Source organism: Mya arenaria, chromosome 4 (genome assembly GCF_026914265.1).
Source record: "Mya arenaria isolate MELC-2E11 chromosome 4, ASM2691426v1".
Taxonomy (NCBI): Eukaryota; Metazoa; Mollusca; class Bivalvia; order Myida; family Myidae; genus Mya; species Mya arenaria.
The window spans coordinates 26,875,448-26,894,263 of record NC_069125.1 but is presented as its reverse complement, the minus strand read 5'-3'; the positions used below and the strand labels follow the sequence as shown (position 1 = coordinate 26,894,263).

Genomic DNA, 18,816 nt, shown 5'->3' with positions numbered 1-18,816 from the left:
TGCGTAAAATCTGAATTCTTCTAAACGCTATACTTCTTCTATTTTAGCCCTGTCATGATATTTGTGTGTCAAATGTCATGCCTTTATTGCCAATTCAACTCAATTCACATTTAAAAAAAATGTGAAATCGTTAAACAATAAAAACAAATATGTGTAAGCAAAAGCTAATAAAACAGTCAACATCATTTGAAACACTTATCACACTTTGACAACAACGGTAAAAACTGGAACAACTAAATTATATTATATCAAAGTATCAAAAGTCAGAAAAATATCGAACTAGTAAATGGGCCATTGAAATTTCAGCAAAAAAGTTTGATAAAGCAATACCAACGTACTAAACTTTCTCGAGCTATTCATACTGTTCATATGAATCTAATTGATTTAGTTGTGCTTAACCTTAAAATACACTACCTGTACTTTCGTTATAGAATCGAAACCAACATCATTTTCATATTTGAAGGGTAAGTTCGAATCAATGTTACACTATTAATTCGAAGTTGATACTTAAGTGATGATGATGATGATGATGATGATGATGATGATGTTTTTTTGATATTATGCTTACTTTTACATCATGTATATGCAGATGATACTCTCATATTTGCAGGAAGTCAAACTGCTCTTCAAGAATCACATACTTAAATGCATGAATATTGCAAATATGGCAAGTTTAGTATACTTTGTATTTAATTTCATTGTATTATTTTGTATTATGACAACTTTCAGCGTATGAAACTCAAAAAAATATATAATATAACCTAGTTGTTTTCATATAAAAAAGGTCTATAGCATATGATATATATAATGTGGAGTACCGTAACAATATAATATCTAGTAAATTTATTCTTATTCAAAAATAAATTGACGGTACATTATTACAGTTTTTGTTTGGGAAATGATGCATGATACAATAGTCAATATCCGCTAGATCATGTATGAATAAATATTCAATAATAAATAAGAATGAAGCTACAGCAGAAATTATTAATTTAAAACTGTCTAACATTTATGAATTATCAATAAGCTATTTTCAATATATTGTTTTATCTTTATTATTGTGTTGTCTCGTATGCTATTATTTAAGATTGTCTGCTTAAATTATGCGTGTGCCTTTAGCAAGTCCTGTTCATATCAAAAGTTTGGGCTTCTGTGCTTGTCCCTTTATTTTTCATTGTATTATCAAATACACTAAACAGAAGTAAAATACTAATATATCTAACTTTTACGACAAACGCTATGGATTGTGTATAAGTGTTGTTATTTGTACCAATTTGAGCCTATCTGTATGATGTGTAAAATAATATACCGTAGCATTTAACACAGTGTGGTTTTATATATTTTCATATCTACAGCTTTGCACAATGTCTGAATCATGGCAACACTCTGAATCGTTCGCCGTCACGAATGCGCATATGCTTGATGCCGAAGTGCTCTGTGACGTCACGATCCTGGCAGGGGAGGACAAACAGGAAGTGAAGTGTCATCGATTCATATTGGCCAGCCGCTCCCCGGTCTTATACACAATGTTCTGTGGTTCACTTCCGGAAACCGGCGTCGTCGAGATCCCGGATGTGGAAGCAAGCGTCTTTAGGCAGGTCGTCAGGTATGATAAAAATACAAAAGAAGATCAACACTAGCATGTTTCTTTGATAAGGGTAGTGATGTACCTGTAACCTTCTGAAGTTTATATCAATACAATACTGCCGCTGTTATAAATATAAATTTCAGGAAAAAATAATTTTTACATTTCTTATCATTTTAGGTTTTTATACAATGGAGAAATACAGGTTATGCCCGAAACCGTCATGGCTCTAATGTACGTTGCAAAGAAATACGACATCAAACTATTGACAGACCTCTGCAAGTCATTTCTCGAAAAGGAAATAGCAGTCGACAATGTTTGTACCATCATTGATCAAGCTGTCAAATTTGATGAAAAGGATTTGATTCAGCAATGTCTGACCTTTGTATCAGAAAGAAGCGACCAAGTGTTTAAGTCAGATAAAATTATGAGTATTTCCCCAGAAGCTCTTAGATTGGTACTGCAGCAAGAAAAAGAAGCACAGAGTCTACAACCAGAAGAAGTATATGGCACTTGTAAGAAATGGGCCAAGAACTATTTGACAAAAGCAGGTAAAGAGAATATGACTGGTGAGGACTTAAGACAACATCTTGGAGGGATGATACTTCTTGTCGATTTTGCTCGAATGTCTTATGATGATTATACAGACATGGTTGTTCAAGACGATATCTTGTCCAAAGATGAAAAAATCCAATTTCTTACAGAAATAAGACACAGGCGGTGCAAACGAACTGTTTTCATAAACAGATTTAACAAAGTTCAAAAGACCAATTGGAACCATGGCGGTAGACAAGATGGTATCAGTTTCAAAACTTCAAAAAATGTAATTCTAACTAGTGTAGCTCTATATCGTCCATTTGGACCTGGTAGTTTGACTGGCACCATGGAAATTTTGGAGAACCAAAAAATAGTGTTGTTCCAGAATGTCACCGTTTCCTATAAAGACAAAGAACAACACGAGGACATCAGTTTGATAGAAAGAATCTCAATTCGCGAAGGAGTAATCTACTCAGTACGCCAAAGGCTAAAAGGGGGATATTCATATAGCGGTACCAGCAATAAAAAAACAGTTACAGTTAATCACGTTCAAGTAGAATTCATGAACCTAAAAGCTGGAAAATCAGATAATGGCACAAGCTTAGAGCAAGGTCAAATACATGGTCTTACCTTTGAAGCATAAATCCAATACCTATATTTTGTTTTATTTCTGCCACGAATGAAAATACGAAAAGAAATATGCATTTAAAAGCACAAAGAACATGAACAAAATACATTTAGTCCAAACTAAGCATGCATTTGTACTAATGTAATATTATTCATACTGTAACCATTGAAAAACAAAATAAAACGGAAAAGAATCAATAGCAAAGTGAGGAAAATTTAAACATGTCAATCAATGTGCCTTTGAGTACGCTGACAATTGTTATAGTTTAAGACGTTGCTGAATATGATTGTCTTACTGAGTTGCATAATGTTATTTAAATTGACTTATAATTCATGTGTGAATGACAAGAAATAAATGCAAGAGTGGAAACCCTTTTTCCAATGGATATCGGATTAAGTATCCATCATTTAGCTAATTAGCATAAACACTTCTGTTGCAAAAGCTCTGGGACGTTTAAGTACAAGTGGTTATTAAACAACATTTTCTAGTATCAGCACAATTCCAAGTTCATGGCTTCATTGTAAGGTTCGTACAAGCTCAAACGATTGATGAGCAGAACAGAAGATTTAATTACCAGATGATCAAAGACCCATGTTGCCGAATATCATACGAAATGGCGACAAATGTCGAAAATCTAATATTCAGATTTGACAGAATTTTGTGCTTAATGATACATGTTCTTTAAACAATATGACAATTATGAATACAGCCTATGGTAAAAATAAGAGAAACATAATTTTAAAAGGAGAGAAGCCTTGATATATTTTGACCACTGATTGTGTCTGACAGGTGATTTACAAGTATGCAATTTGAGAATAAGTTTGTTCGCCTGGGATAAGTTTTGTCTGTACTGGTTGACGTCAAAAGCAATGTCATGTCCTCTGCTGGCAATTTGTTTTGCATTTTGTGAGCGTTGCTCGGATAAATGACGGGATTCACAGGTCTGATTATATGATTCGGACGTTATTTAAACTACGAAAAATATTTAAACATTTAGTTCTATGTAGTTCTTGCCCTTCATGTTCAATGTATATGACTTTGTGATCCGTTGTAAAAGAATACCCTTTTAAGCGGGTTCTAGTGGCGTTGCAAATGCTGAACTAACCATGTATCAATGAATGGTCACGGTTTTGTCAAAACTTCTGTATTCATACGTTGGATGAAGTTTGTTCCAGTATAACTACTGTTTTTGAATTATGCATATATACATTATAGATGTAAAATATTTAGCAATTTCATTAATTCATATCGTGACGTTTACTTCATTCCATTACCTTGTGTACATAGCGTAGCGTCACTTCAATATTGTGGACCTGATTTTAATGATATTAAATAAATAGCTACGTACGTTTATAAAAAAAAATAAGGCTAGTAGGAACACGTTGCATGGGCGTCGTAATATTTCGGTGAGTCAGTATTTGGTTATCAATAAATCTTCAAAATTGTAAATAAATGATACTAATTATTGTCTCATATTTCTTTGATAAAATATCAAGTAACCCAAGGAGAGTCTCGGGTCCAAGGTTTGTCCTTTCCTAACTAATGTTGCTTTTTTTGAAATATTTTTGTGTGTTGCACCTGACACAAATGCTTTTGAATAATTTAAATGACTAGTTCATCTCTTCAATAAGTTCCTCTTCTCCTACTGCAAAATGATCCCGGTTATTACACACGATTGTTATTTGGTTCTTATCTTTATTTTCCACAGTTGTGCTAACATTGATCAGATCTTTGATCAGTCAGAGCATAAACGGTGCAGCCCATTTTCAGCCCAACAGGCCAATTAACCGGGGATGCATAGCAGGGGATAAACAAGCCAGACATTCCTTAAACCAGGCCTTTTACCAATAATTAACAAATAGGTTAATTTCCTTGACTCTTTTAATGTAAAGTCATGAGATTAATATAAAAAATAAAAATTACAATTGAATTTCCTTACCATTCGTAAGTAAATTTGTAAAAAAGTAATTTGTCACTTAATTTTGAAAAGTGTTTTTCTTTCTATATTCTGACCATGTTTTTTTTTTAGAAAGCAACAGTTGTCGGATAATACGCTCAACAGAATCTCATCAATTTAGTTAAAAAATATATAAAACAACAACAGCAATAAAAACAACAACCTTATTTTATTTCGCGTTTAGCTGTGCTCACAAATCGGTCGGTATATACGCGGTAATTTTGAATATTTCCTAAAGTTGCCAGGTTATTGAGTACTATCCGCCGATTATCGATCAAAAGATAATCTCTTTTCGATGTCATTTAAATAGTAAAAATATTTTAATTCCTCATAAATCGGTCGGTATATACGCGGTAATTTTGAATATTTCCTAAAGTTGCCAGGTTATTGAGTACTATCCGCCGATTATCGATCAAAAGATAATCTCTTTTCGATGTCATTTAAATAGTAAAAATATTTTAATTCCTCATAAATCGGTCGGTATATACGCGGTAATTTTGAATATTTCCTAAAGTTGCCAGGTTATTGAGTACTATCCGCCGATTATCGATCAAAAGATAATCTCTTTTCGATGTCGTTTAAAAAGTAAAAATATTTTAATTCTCGATGGCTTCGATCATATCATGACATAGAACTTAATTAATTATTCTAATGACAGCTAAAGCTGCATTAAGAACAGTACGATTGTTCAATATGTTTAGCTCTACACGTAAGGCTACGGTACCGAGTAAAGAAACGCCAAGTTACCAGAAATGGCAGGTTAATAATTCAAAGAAATACTCCCTTAATTTACGATCATATTATGACAAAGAATTATCTCTTATGACAAGATAAAGCTTCATTAATATGAACCTTATAAGAACGTGCAATGTTCAGCTCTACGAGGAGGGCGACGGTATCGAGTCAAAATGGCCCAGTTACTAACCAGGTTATAACATAGAACTATATCTTATGTTTACCATATCCCTGCCACTATTCTAAAGACTTTACGTAACGTTAAGAGTATCAGTCCTTTGATTAGGTTTGCAAATTTCGGTCGGTCGGAGGTTCTGTCCAACGGTCATGGTCGGTATGCACAATAGCTTAACTATGCTTTAACCTTGGACCATCAACGTTCAATAGAAGGTTTCCTTCACCAGTTGATAGTCCCTTTTAGTAGGGGTCAGTAAGCTAAAGGTTATAGTCGCAGTGCTTTCAAACCTTTGTCCGGACAATAGCTCAAAAGCATTTGACCTATGACTATAAAACTTCATTGGTAGGTTGTACATGGTCGGTTGATGCTATGTTTATTTGCGTTGGTTTTTTTTCGTATCGTTTTAGTCAACCATCGAATTAATTTCAACAAAATGTTGAATTATATCTCGTGAATACATTATTGTTGTTCTTAAATGCGACATTTAAGGTAGACGGTGAATAATTAAAAAAATACATCTAAAATACCTCAAATATCAATTGACATTAAATTATTCTTTGTCCCCAACAGAATGTATTATTATGATATGTTCACCAGAAAAACAAATCGAATTACAATATGAAAGCCATTGTATAACAAAAGTACGCTAGTTCACATTAATCTTTATCTAATAAGTACGCACCATGGTTGATTTGGGCAGAAATAAAGTGTGTGGTTTTTTTTTCCTTTTAAGCAAAAAATCATACTCTTATATTCATGAAAACAAATGAACAACGCCATACATAAATTGTCAGACGTTTACGAAAGTTGCAAAGAATATAATTTTTCGTTTTCAGACAGTTTAACATGCATGAAATTAACAAGCACCATCTTAATTTTTCGAAACATCTTAATCGTAATTAACTAAGTATCTTATATCATTGATCAAAGCCTACTACATTTGTATTTCTTATTCCTTATGTCGGGATTTAAAGGGGCATAATAAAGGTCGATGCAAAAAAAAATGTTGTTTTTAATTTTAATGCAATATTACGTTTAAATCATTTGACTTTAATGATTGAAAATCAAAATTCAAAAAAGCTAAAAGCGTTTATAAATGATTTCAATTGGTTCGTTGCCAAACATTCATCAGCTAAACAGCACCAAGTTATCGCTATTCAGTTTTTATCCGTGCACACATCATGTTTTTGTTCTGATCATTACAGTCAAATGAGTTCAATAATTATAATAATGCATTTAAATTAAAAATAGTATGTATACATATTACCTCAACCTATGCTGTGCCCCTTTAAGCATTTGCTATTTCGGGGGAACCAACATTTGTAAGGTGGGGTGTGGCTAAGTACGACCCTGGCGTTTTTGTTTTTGGAATTCAAGAACAAAAAAACTTCCGAACAGGATATGTTTCACCAACAGCAGTGACATCAGCTGGAGGGTTTCAAACTGCTTCGGGAGGACTTTGGCTCCATTGATATTAACATCTTTTAACTTGATCTACTTTGATGTATGGGAATGGAAGGTTTATGCAAATTATAGGTTATAATTCTCAGGGAACAGCAAAACAGAGATGTGTTCTAAAAACCGCGGGGAATATCAGACTGTTTTATATTTGGAGCATGATTTGTCATCGTAGGAGACATAAAATGGCATTGGCGACTGTTGTAGTAGTAAAAAACAAAATCATGAAGACAATAAATTATATGAAGGAAGAAATTTAAATTATGTATTGATGCCATTTAAAATACAGGCAATGTTGTCACTTTCATGAAGCAATAACTTCAAAAAAACTTAAGATAAAGTTTACGTGTATTTATTTAAATGTTGAAAGCAGCCATCTTTTATTAACTTGTTTCATGTTTGATTTTTCTAGACAACACCTTTTATGCAGCTGCATATGTACTGGTTATGATTTGAGCTCATTTGCATTAGCAAAATAAACACTTGTGAAAAACGATGATACTAAATCAAGTGAGACTAGGGTGAGTAATCACGTGACTTAAAAGGGTTTTTACATAGGTCACCACGAATCACAACCGATGTAAACAAACAAGTAAACTTACAACTTGTGACGTTAATTTCTAAATAACTTTTGATGCGGAAAAAGATTCTAAGCCTATAAAAGACTGTGCTATGTTTTGCTTTTAAATGGGTGAAATATTTTAGATTTGCTAGTATTTTAATGATGCAATCATTGGCCAAATTTCAATGATGCATCGTTTTACAAATTTCCATCAAATTGAAGTTTTTGCCTATTTCGGATTCGATTTTTGTATTTTTGAAATACTGTATACCTTCCCCTCGCATATTTTAAATGCACCTTTTCTGCCTTAAAACACATACAGTAAGTCATTCACATGCAATATAAAACGTTTTATACATTTCCCACACACAGTCAAACCCCGCTGGCTCAAACTCATAGGGACTAGCAAAAATACATCGAGCCTCGGAAAATTCGAGCCAAGCGGCAATTCTTGCCGTCAGTATAAAGAAATGGGTCCTTAAAATCCAGTTCGAGCAAACGAGTAATTCGAGCAATACGAGTTCACTCACTGTGAAAAATGTAGTTAAAAGACACGACCAATGCTATGCGCCCTAACATTTCTTTAACGTCTTTGACAATGTGACCCAAGTTTAAGCTAAGCCATCCATCATAAGGATTCAAAGATGTGTAATTGCACATAAGTTATTTGCATTGAGATTTTTTCTATGTTTAATTCATTTTGATTAACCATTTTATTATTTTTGCATGGATATTTTGAATAACACGTTACAATTATGATATTTTATATTAAAGGGAATAGAATGAAACTTGATCAGTAGCCATATTTTGTATTAATGACAGACGGACAACCTTAACAATGTATACCGAGCTCAAAAATAATGCAGCAGTCAATTGTAACCACGCCCCGAGGTCTGGGTGTATACCGGGGATAGCGGGTGAAATGGGCCGTGTTTTTACCTCCCAGGTGACACCGCAGTGCCAATGAATGCGGTGGTTCTGTTCTATGATGTCCCCAAAGTGCGGGCGCATTTGGAGGGAATTTTACTAGCAGTTTGTTCTCGCAGAGCGGATATTTTACCTGGGATTGGCTGGACCGAAAGTCCAAGTCCCAGCTATTCCCTGGGCCTGGAGGCCGTGGTTACAATTGACTGGTGCATAACACATCAAACTATGTCATAAAATATTAAAGAACTGAACCAATAACGTTTTGTGAACATATGAAAAATATATGCAATATCCCATTGCAAATAAGTATATAACTGACCAGAGACTTAAATTTACCAGTCACAACAGCAATTTTTGCATCTTATTTTTTTTCAATTAATTCGGCAGTTCACAGTGCATTAATAGAGTACAAACTGTAATCACTGTACGTACAGTCGAAACCCGTGGGCTCCATATCCCAGGGACCGACCAAAATACTTCGAGACTATCGAATATCAAGCCAACTGATAATTTGATTGACTTATGTCGATTCGTTAATTTTAGAATATTGAGTGCAGTTTTTAACAATTAGGTATCTGTGGTGGTATGCATAAAGCATCCTAAGTCATTTCCCAATTGAAGTCAAATTCTTAAGTTAAGTTGTTCACTTATCATATAATAACTTCATAAGCTATAAAATACTTTATTATCATTGATTCAAAATAAGACTTTGATGTTAAAAAAAACTTATACTTTTTCTTTAAATTTGACTTTGAAGAAACATTAGAAAATCGACTTAAGTTAAGAAATGACTAAAGATCTTTTGTGAACACCGGGGCGGAAAAATAGAGCCTTTGTGGAAGTTAACATAGTAATATAATCAGAAAAATATTTTTGATCAACTCGTGTGCGTGTGCGTGCGTGCGTGTGTGTGTGTGCGTTGTGTTTTCCCAATTCAGTGTAAACGAAAAAAAGGCGTCAAACTCATCCCAAAAATTATGCAAGTACTTGTACTTGTGTTCTGACTGAAAATAACTGACCATTTCGTGTTCATGACCAATGTAATAACTGTTGCAACTGCCACCAGGAGAAGGCGTTCTTTGGTCTCCAGGGATATTATAGCTATCAAAAGTGTTCCTGCTTCCATACATTTTCTCAAGGATTGTCAATGATTAATGACCAACTGTAGATGACAAGAGGTCGAATAATATATTTGCGCTGGTAAATTATTCTATAATACAAATAAGGCTGAGAGTGGTCTAGTGGCATAAGTTTCTGTCCAAGAGGTTATAGGTTCGATCTCCACCAGGATGAGAGTGGTTTAGTGGCATAGGCTGCCGTCTCGCATCCAAGAGGTTATAGGTTCGATCTCCACCAGGGCGAGAGTGTTCTAGTGACATTTCTGTCTCCAATAGGCTGTGGGCTCGATCCCCACTTGAGGATTTTTTCATGAAAAAGGACAAGGTACTCAACGAACTCGAGAGCGAATAAGAGCTGTCCGCACAATCGGTGTAAAACAAATAAGTATAGACCAATTCCTTAATAAGAGTTTTCGCTTCTAAACAACGGTTATCATTTAAAATGCAAACAATTTAATTCCAGTTCGCATATCAATTTAACACGGTTTAGGACGAAAAACATTAATAAAGCGTAGTAGTTGTCGATAAAAGATAGCCGCTTTTGCAAATAACCTATGAACTTTGAACTTTTATAACAATGACACAAATGTTCATGCATTGCATGGATATACAAAATATATTTACTTGCTTCTTATCAACAAATTGCTTCCTTTCAATTATTTTCTTTGAATGCCACCAAACAGATTAATAACAACAACAACAACAACAACAACAGCAACAACAGCAGCAACAACAGCAGCAACAACAAAACAACAAAACAACAACAACAACAACAACAATAATAATAATAAGAATCGCTAATAATAATGCGCTAATCAATCTTTTTAAACAAGTATGTCCCAGAACTATGGAAATCTAGCATAGTTATTTCAATATACAAAGGAAAGGGTAAAACTAAAAACGATCTTAACAGCAATTATAACTAAGACCAGTCTCATTACTATCGTGTATCTGTAAAAAAAAAATGAACGGATACTGCTGACAAGAATTAACAACCATTTATGCATATGTCCACTTATAATTTACCCTTCCCGTCGCCAAAGCAACAAGGATTTCAGAAAGGCCTTAGTTGCATTACAACTGCATTCAACCTCCAGGAAACAGTCTACATACAGATTGAGAGTTGAAGAAATGCACCAGTCAATTGTAACCACGGGCCTCCCAGGTCCGGGGATATACCGGGGATAGCGGGGGTTTTGTCTGCGCCAAAATTAGCGGGGAATGGTCCTTACCTAGGGTCCCTGGGGTGCGGGCGCATTTGGCAGGGATTTTACCAGCAGTTCGTCCCCGTAGGGCGGGGAATTTACCCGGGCTTGGCTGGACCGAAAGTCAAAGTCCCCTCTATTCCCCGGACCTGGGGGGCCGTGGTTACAATTGACTGGTATATAATGCTTACACCGATTGTCTCGACCAGAGAGCTGCGTTCGACTCGGTGTGGCACAGTGGCGTATTTTACAAACTTGGACTGTTGGGGATATGTGGAAAACCATTAATGTTAAACGCTCAGTTAAGCGGGGAGGAGTATTGTCAACTTGTTTTGTATGCAGTGTACATCAATCAACTAATCGTCATTCTAGAGAGTAACTACAGTAGCTCTGTCATGTCAGTCAAGACAGGTAACCCATCGTTTTCATATTTCGACAAGATTAGATATGTGTGAAGCAATGGTTGGACTGCAAAAGCTTACCTGCGATGTGATTGTTAGGAAACCTGTGTTTATAAACAATATATTCAGCATTGATTGTAAAAGTATATGTCGAAATATTTGTATACGTAGATATATGTTATTCATGTTTTGTAACGTTAACACTATTATAAAGTACAATTTTATTCCAGATACTTGTAACACACTCTGTAAATATTATCTTAATTAATTCTCTTATTAACAAGGTTTTTGTTGACCCTACTACATTGCCGAGTAAATACGTATGGAAAAGATCTTTCAAGCATGCAATAAGTATATATACATACGAGACAGGAATGTGGAGAACTATGACAGATTCTGACTTTGCTCTCTTTAGAATTTCACACCCAGCTATCTCTCCGTCAATCTCTCCGCCGACTAGATTCAATATCACTCTGTCAAAACTGCAATGTTCAAATCACGGACAAAATTGTTCACCTAATCAATGGATGTGCACCAACAACTATATTGCGAACTAAATATGTGTGTGCTATTTTGTGCTTCGGCATTGAGTTTGAATCAGAAGTACTTCAATTGGACGAATCCATGTTTACTATGAAACTCATGGGTGCACCTCTAATGCCACTGCTTGACAATAATGACAATAAGGACTTTCTCTTGAAATCGTACCAATTTATTAGTGACTGTCTGTCATGTGTGTAAATTGTTACACAAATATTATTATGTTGTATGATGATAATACCCACTGATCTGGAAAATGTATGTTCATACGTTATTTCCATTTTAAATTACAAATTGTTGATTTGTTTCTTTAAAATTCTATATATTTGTACATGTAAATGTATGCATATCTCTTATCAAGGGGATATACAGAGTTTGATTGATCGACTGATTTGAATAATAATAATAAAGATAAAAATATATTCAGGCTGCACGTAATTCGCTTTGGCTTCATCTATGTTATGTAAAACGTAAACAATTTACATTATATACATAAGTATAACCAAAGAAAACATTTATTTTACTTACTCTTCTCCCGAAATATTTAGATTTGTGACAGACACATGCGTGCTTGGTTAAAGGGAATTGGCAACATGTCGCGGTGTATATCTCTTGCGGACATTTTCCTTTAGATTGCACGTGGTCTCGAAGGACACAATAAATCGTTCCATGCAACAAATGTCATAACAATTTGCGTGAAAAATGGTCAAATGTAAATGTCTGTCTGTTGAATAATAAATGTATTATGCAATCGCTGCATGACTTATTTATTTATATTTGCACACTAGTTAACTGAGTATTTTAGTGAATATTTATGTGACATTTGTAACAAAATTATTATTATTATAATTATTATTATTATTATTATTATTATTATTATTAGTAGTAGTAGTAGTAGTAGTAGTAGTAGTAGTAGTAGTAGTAGTAGTAGTAGTAGTTGTTGTAGTAGTGTTAGTATTGGTAGTGAAATCGTTAATCTTCTACTTCTTCTTCTTCTTCTTCTTCTACTTCTTCTTCTTTTTCTTCTACCATCATCATCATCATCATCATCAACATCATCCATCAACATCATCATCATCAACATTATCATCATCATCATCGTCGTCGTCATCATCATCGTCGTCGTCGTCGTCGTCGTCGTCGTCGTCGTCGTCGTCATCATCATATTATTATTATTATTATTATTATTATTATTTTTATTATTACCTGTTATTATGGTCATTATTATAGAATTTCAGAAAAGACTGCCTATTTGCTTGTTTAGGTTCGAATTGAGCATTGTTTTCCTTTCATTAACTTATAATACTATTTGAAATAAATTGAACATGTACAAATAACAACGATTGTCAAAATGATCGGTAAAATGCCTCCGGGCGAAACTGAAGTTGTAAAAATTTCCGGTCCGAACTTCCGTGAGTTTGATATGTAGAGTGTGTGTGTGCAGGTAAGATTCAACATTGTATTTTGGGAAATAATGAGTGAAAGACGTGTTAAACAGAAGAAAAAGGGGTAAGTTTATTTTTTATTTGTATTTTTACCGAATAAACAGTGATACACATTTAATAATAGTTAACTCTCGTTAGTATATGTACTTATACAAAGATAATAAATGGTTTAATACCACGCAGTCGGAAAGCTAATTATTTTGTATAATTGCATACCAATTAATAATCTTTAAGTTGTTTAGTGGTCTATATTATATTGTGTAAACTACCCACTAACTAGGCCAACCACTGTTAATATCTACTGCTTCACCTGAATAAAATCCCTAACGGCTGAATGCTGGTTTTCTTAAATACATGAATTGCAAAACTTGAGAAATGCTGCCTTCTCATTGGACAAAATATAACATTGACCACTAATTCTCGTTAATTTTAGTGAACTCTCCAATATAGCGTCTTTCAACTATTTATATCACTAACGATGTTGTTTTAACTTTGTTGACCATCAGTGTGAGTTCAGTGCACCACTTTTGAAATAAGTTGATGATTATCTTAAATTATATACTGCTATGACTGATAAAACATGCGTTTTGGCATCTCCCAAAGCAAATTTTTTTATTTGTATCTCACAAATATGGACATCCTTAAAATCTGGGTTCAGGGATAATAAATTCGCGGATTTCATATAGTTTATCAAAGTTACGTTACACTGTTTTGAAAATGAAAACATTTATATCAAATTAATAAAAAAAAACAATTGTTTCACTCGAGTATGATAAAGGGGAGAAGAAACCATGTCATAAATCATTCTGTCGTCGGTTGATTTGATCAATCTGATAACGATGTAAGCGGGCATGTGATGTACAGCAGTGCGGTATCGAGTGATTACAGGTGTGCCTTCACGAAAATCGTCATCACTTTTTTTAAACATAGCATTTCTACAATTTATTCATTACTTTTGTTATCGATCCCATGTTTTACTCTGGATGTATTCGCAGAGTGTTACTCCTTTGCTTCGGTTAAATAGTAGAATGTAACCATACAAAGATATTTCTGGAATGATACGTTCATATATTACATTAATTAAGTATTATGAAAAACTATTTTCAACTGTATCTATTTTCAGCGTCAAAGAAACGCCTGCTGAGATGCCTGCTACGATTCAGCGACCCGACGTAAAATTTCGTCTAAAATTTTCCGACCTCTGGGAAAATCCGGAACTTGTGTTAACCAACATGGCGCCCTCCTGGTTGTTAAAAGCCGGTTCGGCGATTCCAGAGTTTTTATTGGGGAAATTCCCCTACATTCAGGCTGTAACTCTGCTAATGCTTCTAGCTGAAAGAGCTTTAAAGATGGAAAAGTAAGTTGGAATGATCAAATACAGATGACAACGTTTAGCGCCTGTAAAATCCCACAATTTCCAGTTTGTTTACATTACCCCGCCCACTTTTTTGTTTAGTCCAGTTGCATACATGTATTTATTATGCACATTGTACGTACGTTTGGACATCAAGTAAACTTAACTATTCCTTGAATCAACATTTTAATGATCGGCTTAAAGTAAAAGTTTTGTTAACCTTTCTGAGGCAATTAGTTTCATTGGGAATCTGGGCATAGTAATCTTATCTATGAGTGGACTACGAATTATTGATTCATTATAAGGATGTGAGAGTAGGATCCTAGTTAGAGTTTACCTATGTGTGTTTGATGTTATAATATTTATTACAATATTAAATATTTACGTCTGCTTGCAAATGAAACAAGGTTTGTAACATAAGAAGGCATTGTGTATATTGGTGGCTTTTCTTCAGTCCCAAATCACTAAGTGAATATCAATTCCACACATTATATACTCTATTATTCATTTCTCAGGCTTTATTCATTTCTCAGGAGTTAAGTTCTACATGTAATCATATTTTCATTGTATGTTTTTCAGATACCCACCAATGCACCCATACATTATCTATGCAGTATCTGGACTGTGTCTGTTGTCCGGAGTGATGTTTACTGCCAAGATCAAAGTGAAGCATGCCTCGCTAATCTACTGCCTCGTACTTGCATATCTCGCTGTGAATGCCTATACGAACAAACAGTTTAACTACTCAAGACATGTCAGAGTGAGTGCCTGTATTATAAACACAACATGTTAACATTCATTTGTATTCAATTTTTACATGTACATGTATATTGTCTTTCATTTAATAGTTTGAGCTGTATGTTTTTCAAAGAATAAAATAGTCATACCAAAACTTAAAAACTGTTAAAATTATTAACATGAAACTTAACAGAAATGTTCACTGTATTGACTATGAACTCCATTAAACACTTCAAGGGTCAGTCGCATTTCCCTGGTTTCAGTATTTATTTTCTCATTACATTTTATGGATAAATACAAAAAAGAAAACACACACTTGCATTGTGGTGCTCTTTTTAACTTTAATTATTTTTTTTCATGATAATGAACAAGTGCTTTAATTTAAAACTATTTTAAGTGTAATAAGTTGACACTTTAAAAAAATTACTAAAATAATTTTAAAACCATCATACATTTATTTTTCAGAATCGATTAAGTAGTCGTCATCTTGGTTGTCTTGGCCTATACATCTTGTATGCCTTTATGAAGAGTGGCAGAGAATCAAAACTTATGCAGCGGGTTGGAGAACTCTGTCTTGCCACATACCTTTGTGCGCAGGCATACTTGTTGAACGAAAGTTACGAGGACAAGAAAGCTATTGATGAGCTTGTTCCGGGTGGAATTTATGCGAGATATGTTTTCACCCTCCTTTTTGCGTGTGCTGGACTCTGCTTTATAGCTGGATATTTCTTGAAAGACATTTCTCTCACAGTGGCATTTGTTGTTTCAATTTACATTATTCTGGTTGATATGAAGTTCTGGTTTTGGCAGTACCGTGGAACATCTTACTGGAACCAAGTTAGGCTTCTGATAGACAATGTGAATATTGTGGCAGGCTTTTTCTTGCTTATGAACCACTATGAAAATCTCACAGAAAAGGATCAAGATGAAGGTGATGCAAATGAAGAAGACAGAGAAAAGCAGGATTAGATATTTGATGAAACAAGGATCTGCCTTATGACTGAAATCCACCCTGGTGTAATCACCTGGTAGAAATGCTGCAATGTGACGAAACTAGGGTTTTAATTTGTGCAACCAGGAAATTTGGCACATAAAAGTTTTGGGTATCTAAATACGCAGTGATCTTCATCTTGTCCCTACTAACCTAAACTACTTTCTAGTTTGTACAGTTTCCTATATTCAAAGTGTATAACTGCACAGCATTTTTAAGTTCTTAAGCCAAACCTGTTTTTGATTTCCTGTAAATTTACCTAAATCCAACCTTAGGATAGGTTGAACTTGAGCCTCCTGTTTGTTATACCATATTTTATATATATTTATCTACAATTTATTTTGAACTCATTGAGTTGAAACTTTTGGTTATTTTTTATGTTCAATGACCTTGACTTTTCTAATTTTAGTAACAACAACTTGGCCTTGATAAAAAAAATCCAAATGCAGCCCCAATGTACATGAGCTTGGTGTGTACGAAAGTTTCAACACTAAGTTAGTCCTAATTCAAGTTTTTTTATCAAATTGTTAATTCAGTTTCAGCTCCTTTGACCCTTTTGAACAAAAAAACAATCCCACATGTTAAACCTTACCATAAGCTTCCTACACGACATGTTTCATCAATATGAGTTATTTCTTACTCCAGTTCTTGAGCGGAAAACATTTTCTTTTTTTAGTAACAACGACCTTGACCTTCAACCCATGACAATATCCCAATATAAGTATACATGTTCACTTGCTATATACCATGTTTCATCCAAACATTCTCATCAGTATATGTTATTTCTCAGTAACCCAATTTATTGAGCAGAAACCATTTTTCTAATTTACCTTACAGCAACCTTGACCCTACCAAGAAGGAATCATTATTTACCATGATTTCGACCCTCCTGACCCCAAAAGCAATCACAAGGTACTTCTTCACATATTCTTGCTACATCTCGCTCTTGCTATAAGTCATCTCTAGCATAAGTTATTGAGAAGAAACTGCTTTTCTATTTTTAGTTACATTAATCTTGACCCTAGATACCCCAAATGCAATACCAAATTATGTTTTATAAATTCAATTGCTGCATGCAAAGTTTCACCACTATACATAACTCCTAAATAAGTCTATTTTAATACATTGACATTGAGTTTTAACCCTCCACCCCCACCGCCCCCCCCCCCCCCCCCCCCCACTCCACATATACCCTATGCAATGTTATCACTAAATATGTCTCCACTAAAGCTTGCTACATAACAAGTTTCATAACTAAAGTAATTGATCAGACCCTCCTGTTTGACACCAGGATGACCCAAGGATACAGGCCCAACGACATCTTCATTCCAATAACTGCATTCTCAAACCTTTTCAATGGCATCAATGATTTTTTTTGTGTGATGTTGTGTTAGGATGTAGTTGTGAATTCTCTAAACCTTTTAAAACACATACAACGGATTCAAGTCTCGTTTAGAAGACATTTTGATATACATTGTATTCATTATACAGAATAATATGAACAAAAATGTTTTACAATTTCTAAATTTTTATTTGAGATTTATTTGCTTGCACGATTTAAATTGTATTTTATTATTAGAATCTACATGTATATTTCATATATGCATGCAATTTTACATTTATTATTTATATTTTTATTTATTAGTTAAATTTATATCCATTATTCACAGGAATAATTACAATGTATGTTTCCTCCATGTATTTCTATAGCAACGTTTTTTGATATGCAAATAGGCCTTTTTTGGCGCAATGTCAATTATGGCTGATTGCAATCTTTTTCATGATTTAATAAAGAATTTCAAAACCTACAGTGATGTTCCTTTAACAATGTCATCCTTAAAAATGATCTTAATTTATGCTTAGTTGTTTATATGGTGCCCTATTAAATACATGTAAATCCATATTAGATTTTATCATAACCTCGGGAGCAAAATCTTAAACGTTTTCATTGGACAATGAACACTGAATAGATTCACTTGGACATGTCTTAGAATGAAGATAAGTGTGACCTTGAATATGGCCCAAATTCACATTACCTTAGTCATGTTTACATAACTCTCTGTTCTCACTGCGTGAGCTCTCGAGCAGAACATTCAAGGTTGAGGATTGTTCATAAATGTCATGTTTCAAAATTTTCCAACTGACTTAAAATCAAGAAGAATTCCAAGAGTTGAATTTGTCACTTGTCAAGACTGCCCATCATTCAGAAATCAAATTCAATAACTCCCATTTTAATGGCAAATGGCTCAATCGACCTTTGACCTCAAATAAATAGAGGTCATGAACAGGTCCTTTTTGAGATTTTAAGCTTGTGTCCTGCCGTGTTGAATCATTAAATGCACCTTGCATATAGATCACACCTGAACTAATTTTCACCAAGAAAGTGAATTTTTGATCCCTGTTATGTATATTTGTCCTATGATCCAGTTATACAATACATTAATGACGCTTATATAG

The 18,816-nt window shown here is 34.1% G+C and overlaps 2 protein-coding genes across 2 annotated transcripts; both read left to right on the top strand.

The window, feature by feature from the left end:
• The first annotated feature begins 399 nt into the window (after positions 1-399).
• Positions 400-3,119, top strand: LOC128232104 (BTB/POZ domain-containing protein 1-like). Its single transcript, XM_052945468.1, has 3 exons — positions 400-464; positions 1,356-1,606; positions 1,766-3,119. The coding sequence occupies exons 2-3, from the start codon at positions 1,365-1,367 to the stop codon at positions 2,763-2,765; spliced, it is 1,242 nt and encodes a 413-aa protein (XP_052801428.1). The 5' UTR covers positions 400-464; positions 1,356-1,364; the 3' UTR covers positions 2,766-3,119.
• A 10,128-nt stretch (positions 3,120-13,247) lies between these two features.
• On the top strand, positions 13,248-17,502 carry LOC128232073 (uncharacterized). The gene is made up of 4 exons (XM_052945417.1): positions 13,248-13,340; positions 14,400-14,633; positions 15,210-15,390; positions 15,834-17,502. The coding sequence occupies exons 1-4, from the start codon at positions 13,306-13,308 to the stop codon at positions 16,335-16,337; spliced, it is 954 nt and encodes a 317-aa protein (XP_052801377.1). The 5' UTR covers positions 13,248-13,305; the 3' UTR covers positions 16,338-17,502.
• The last annotated feature ends 1,314 nt before the right edge of the window (positions 17,503-18,816 follow it).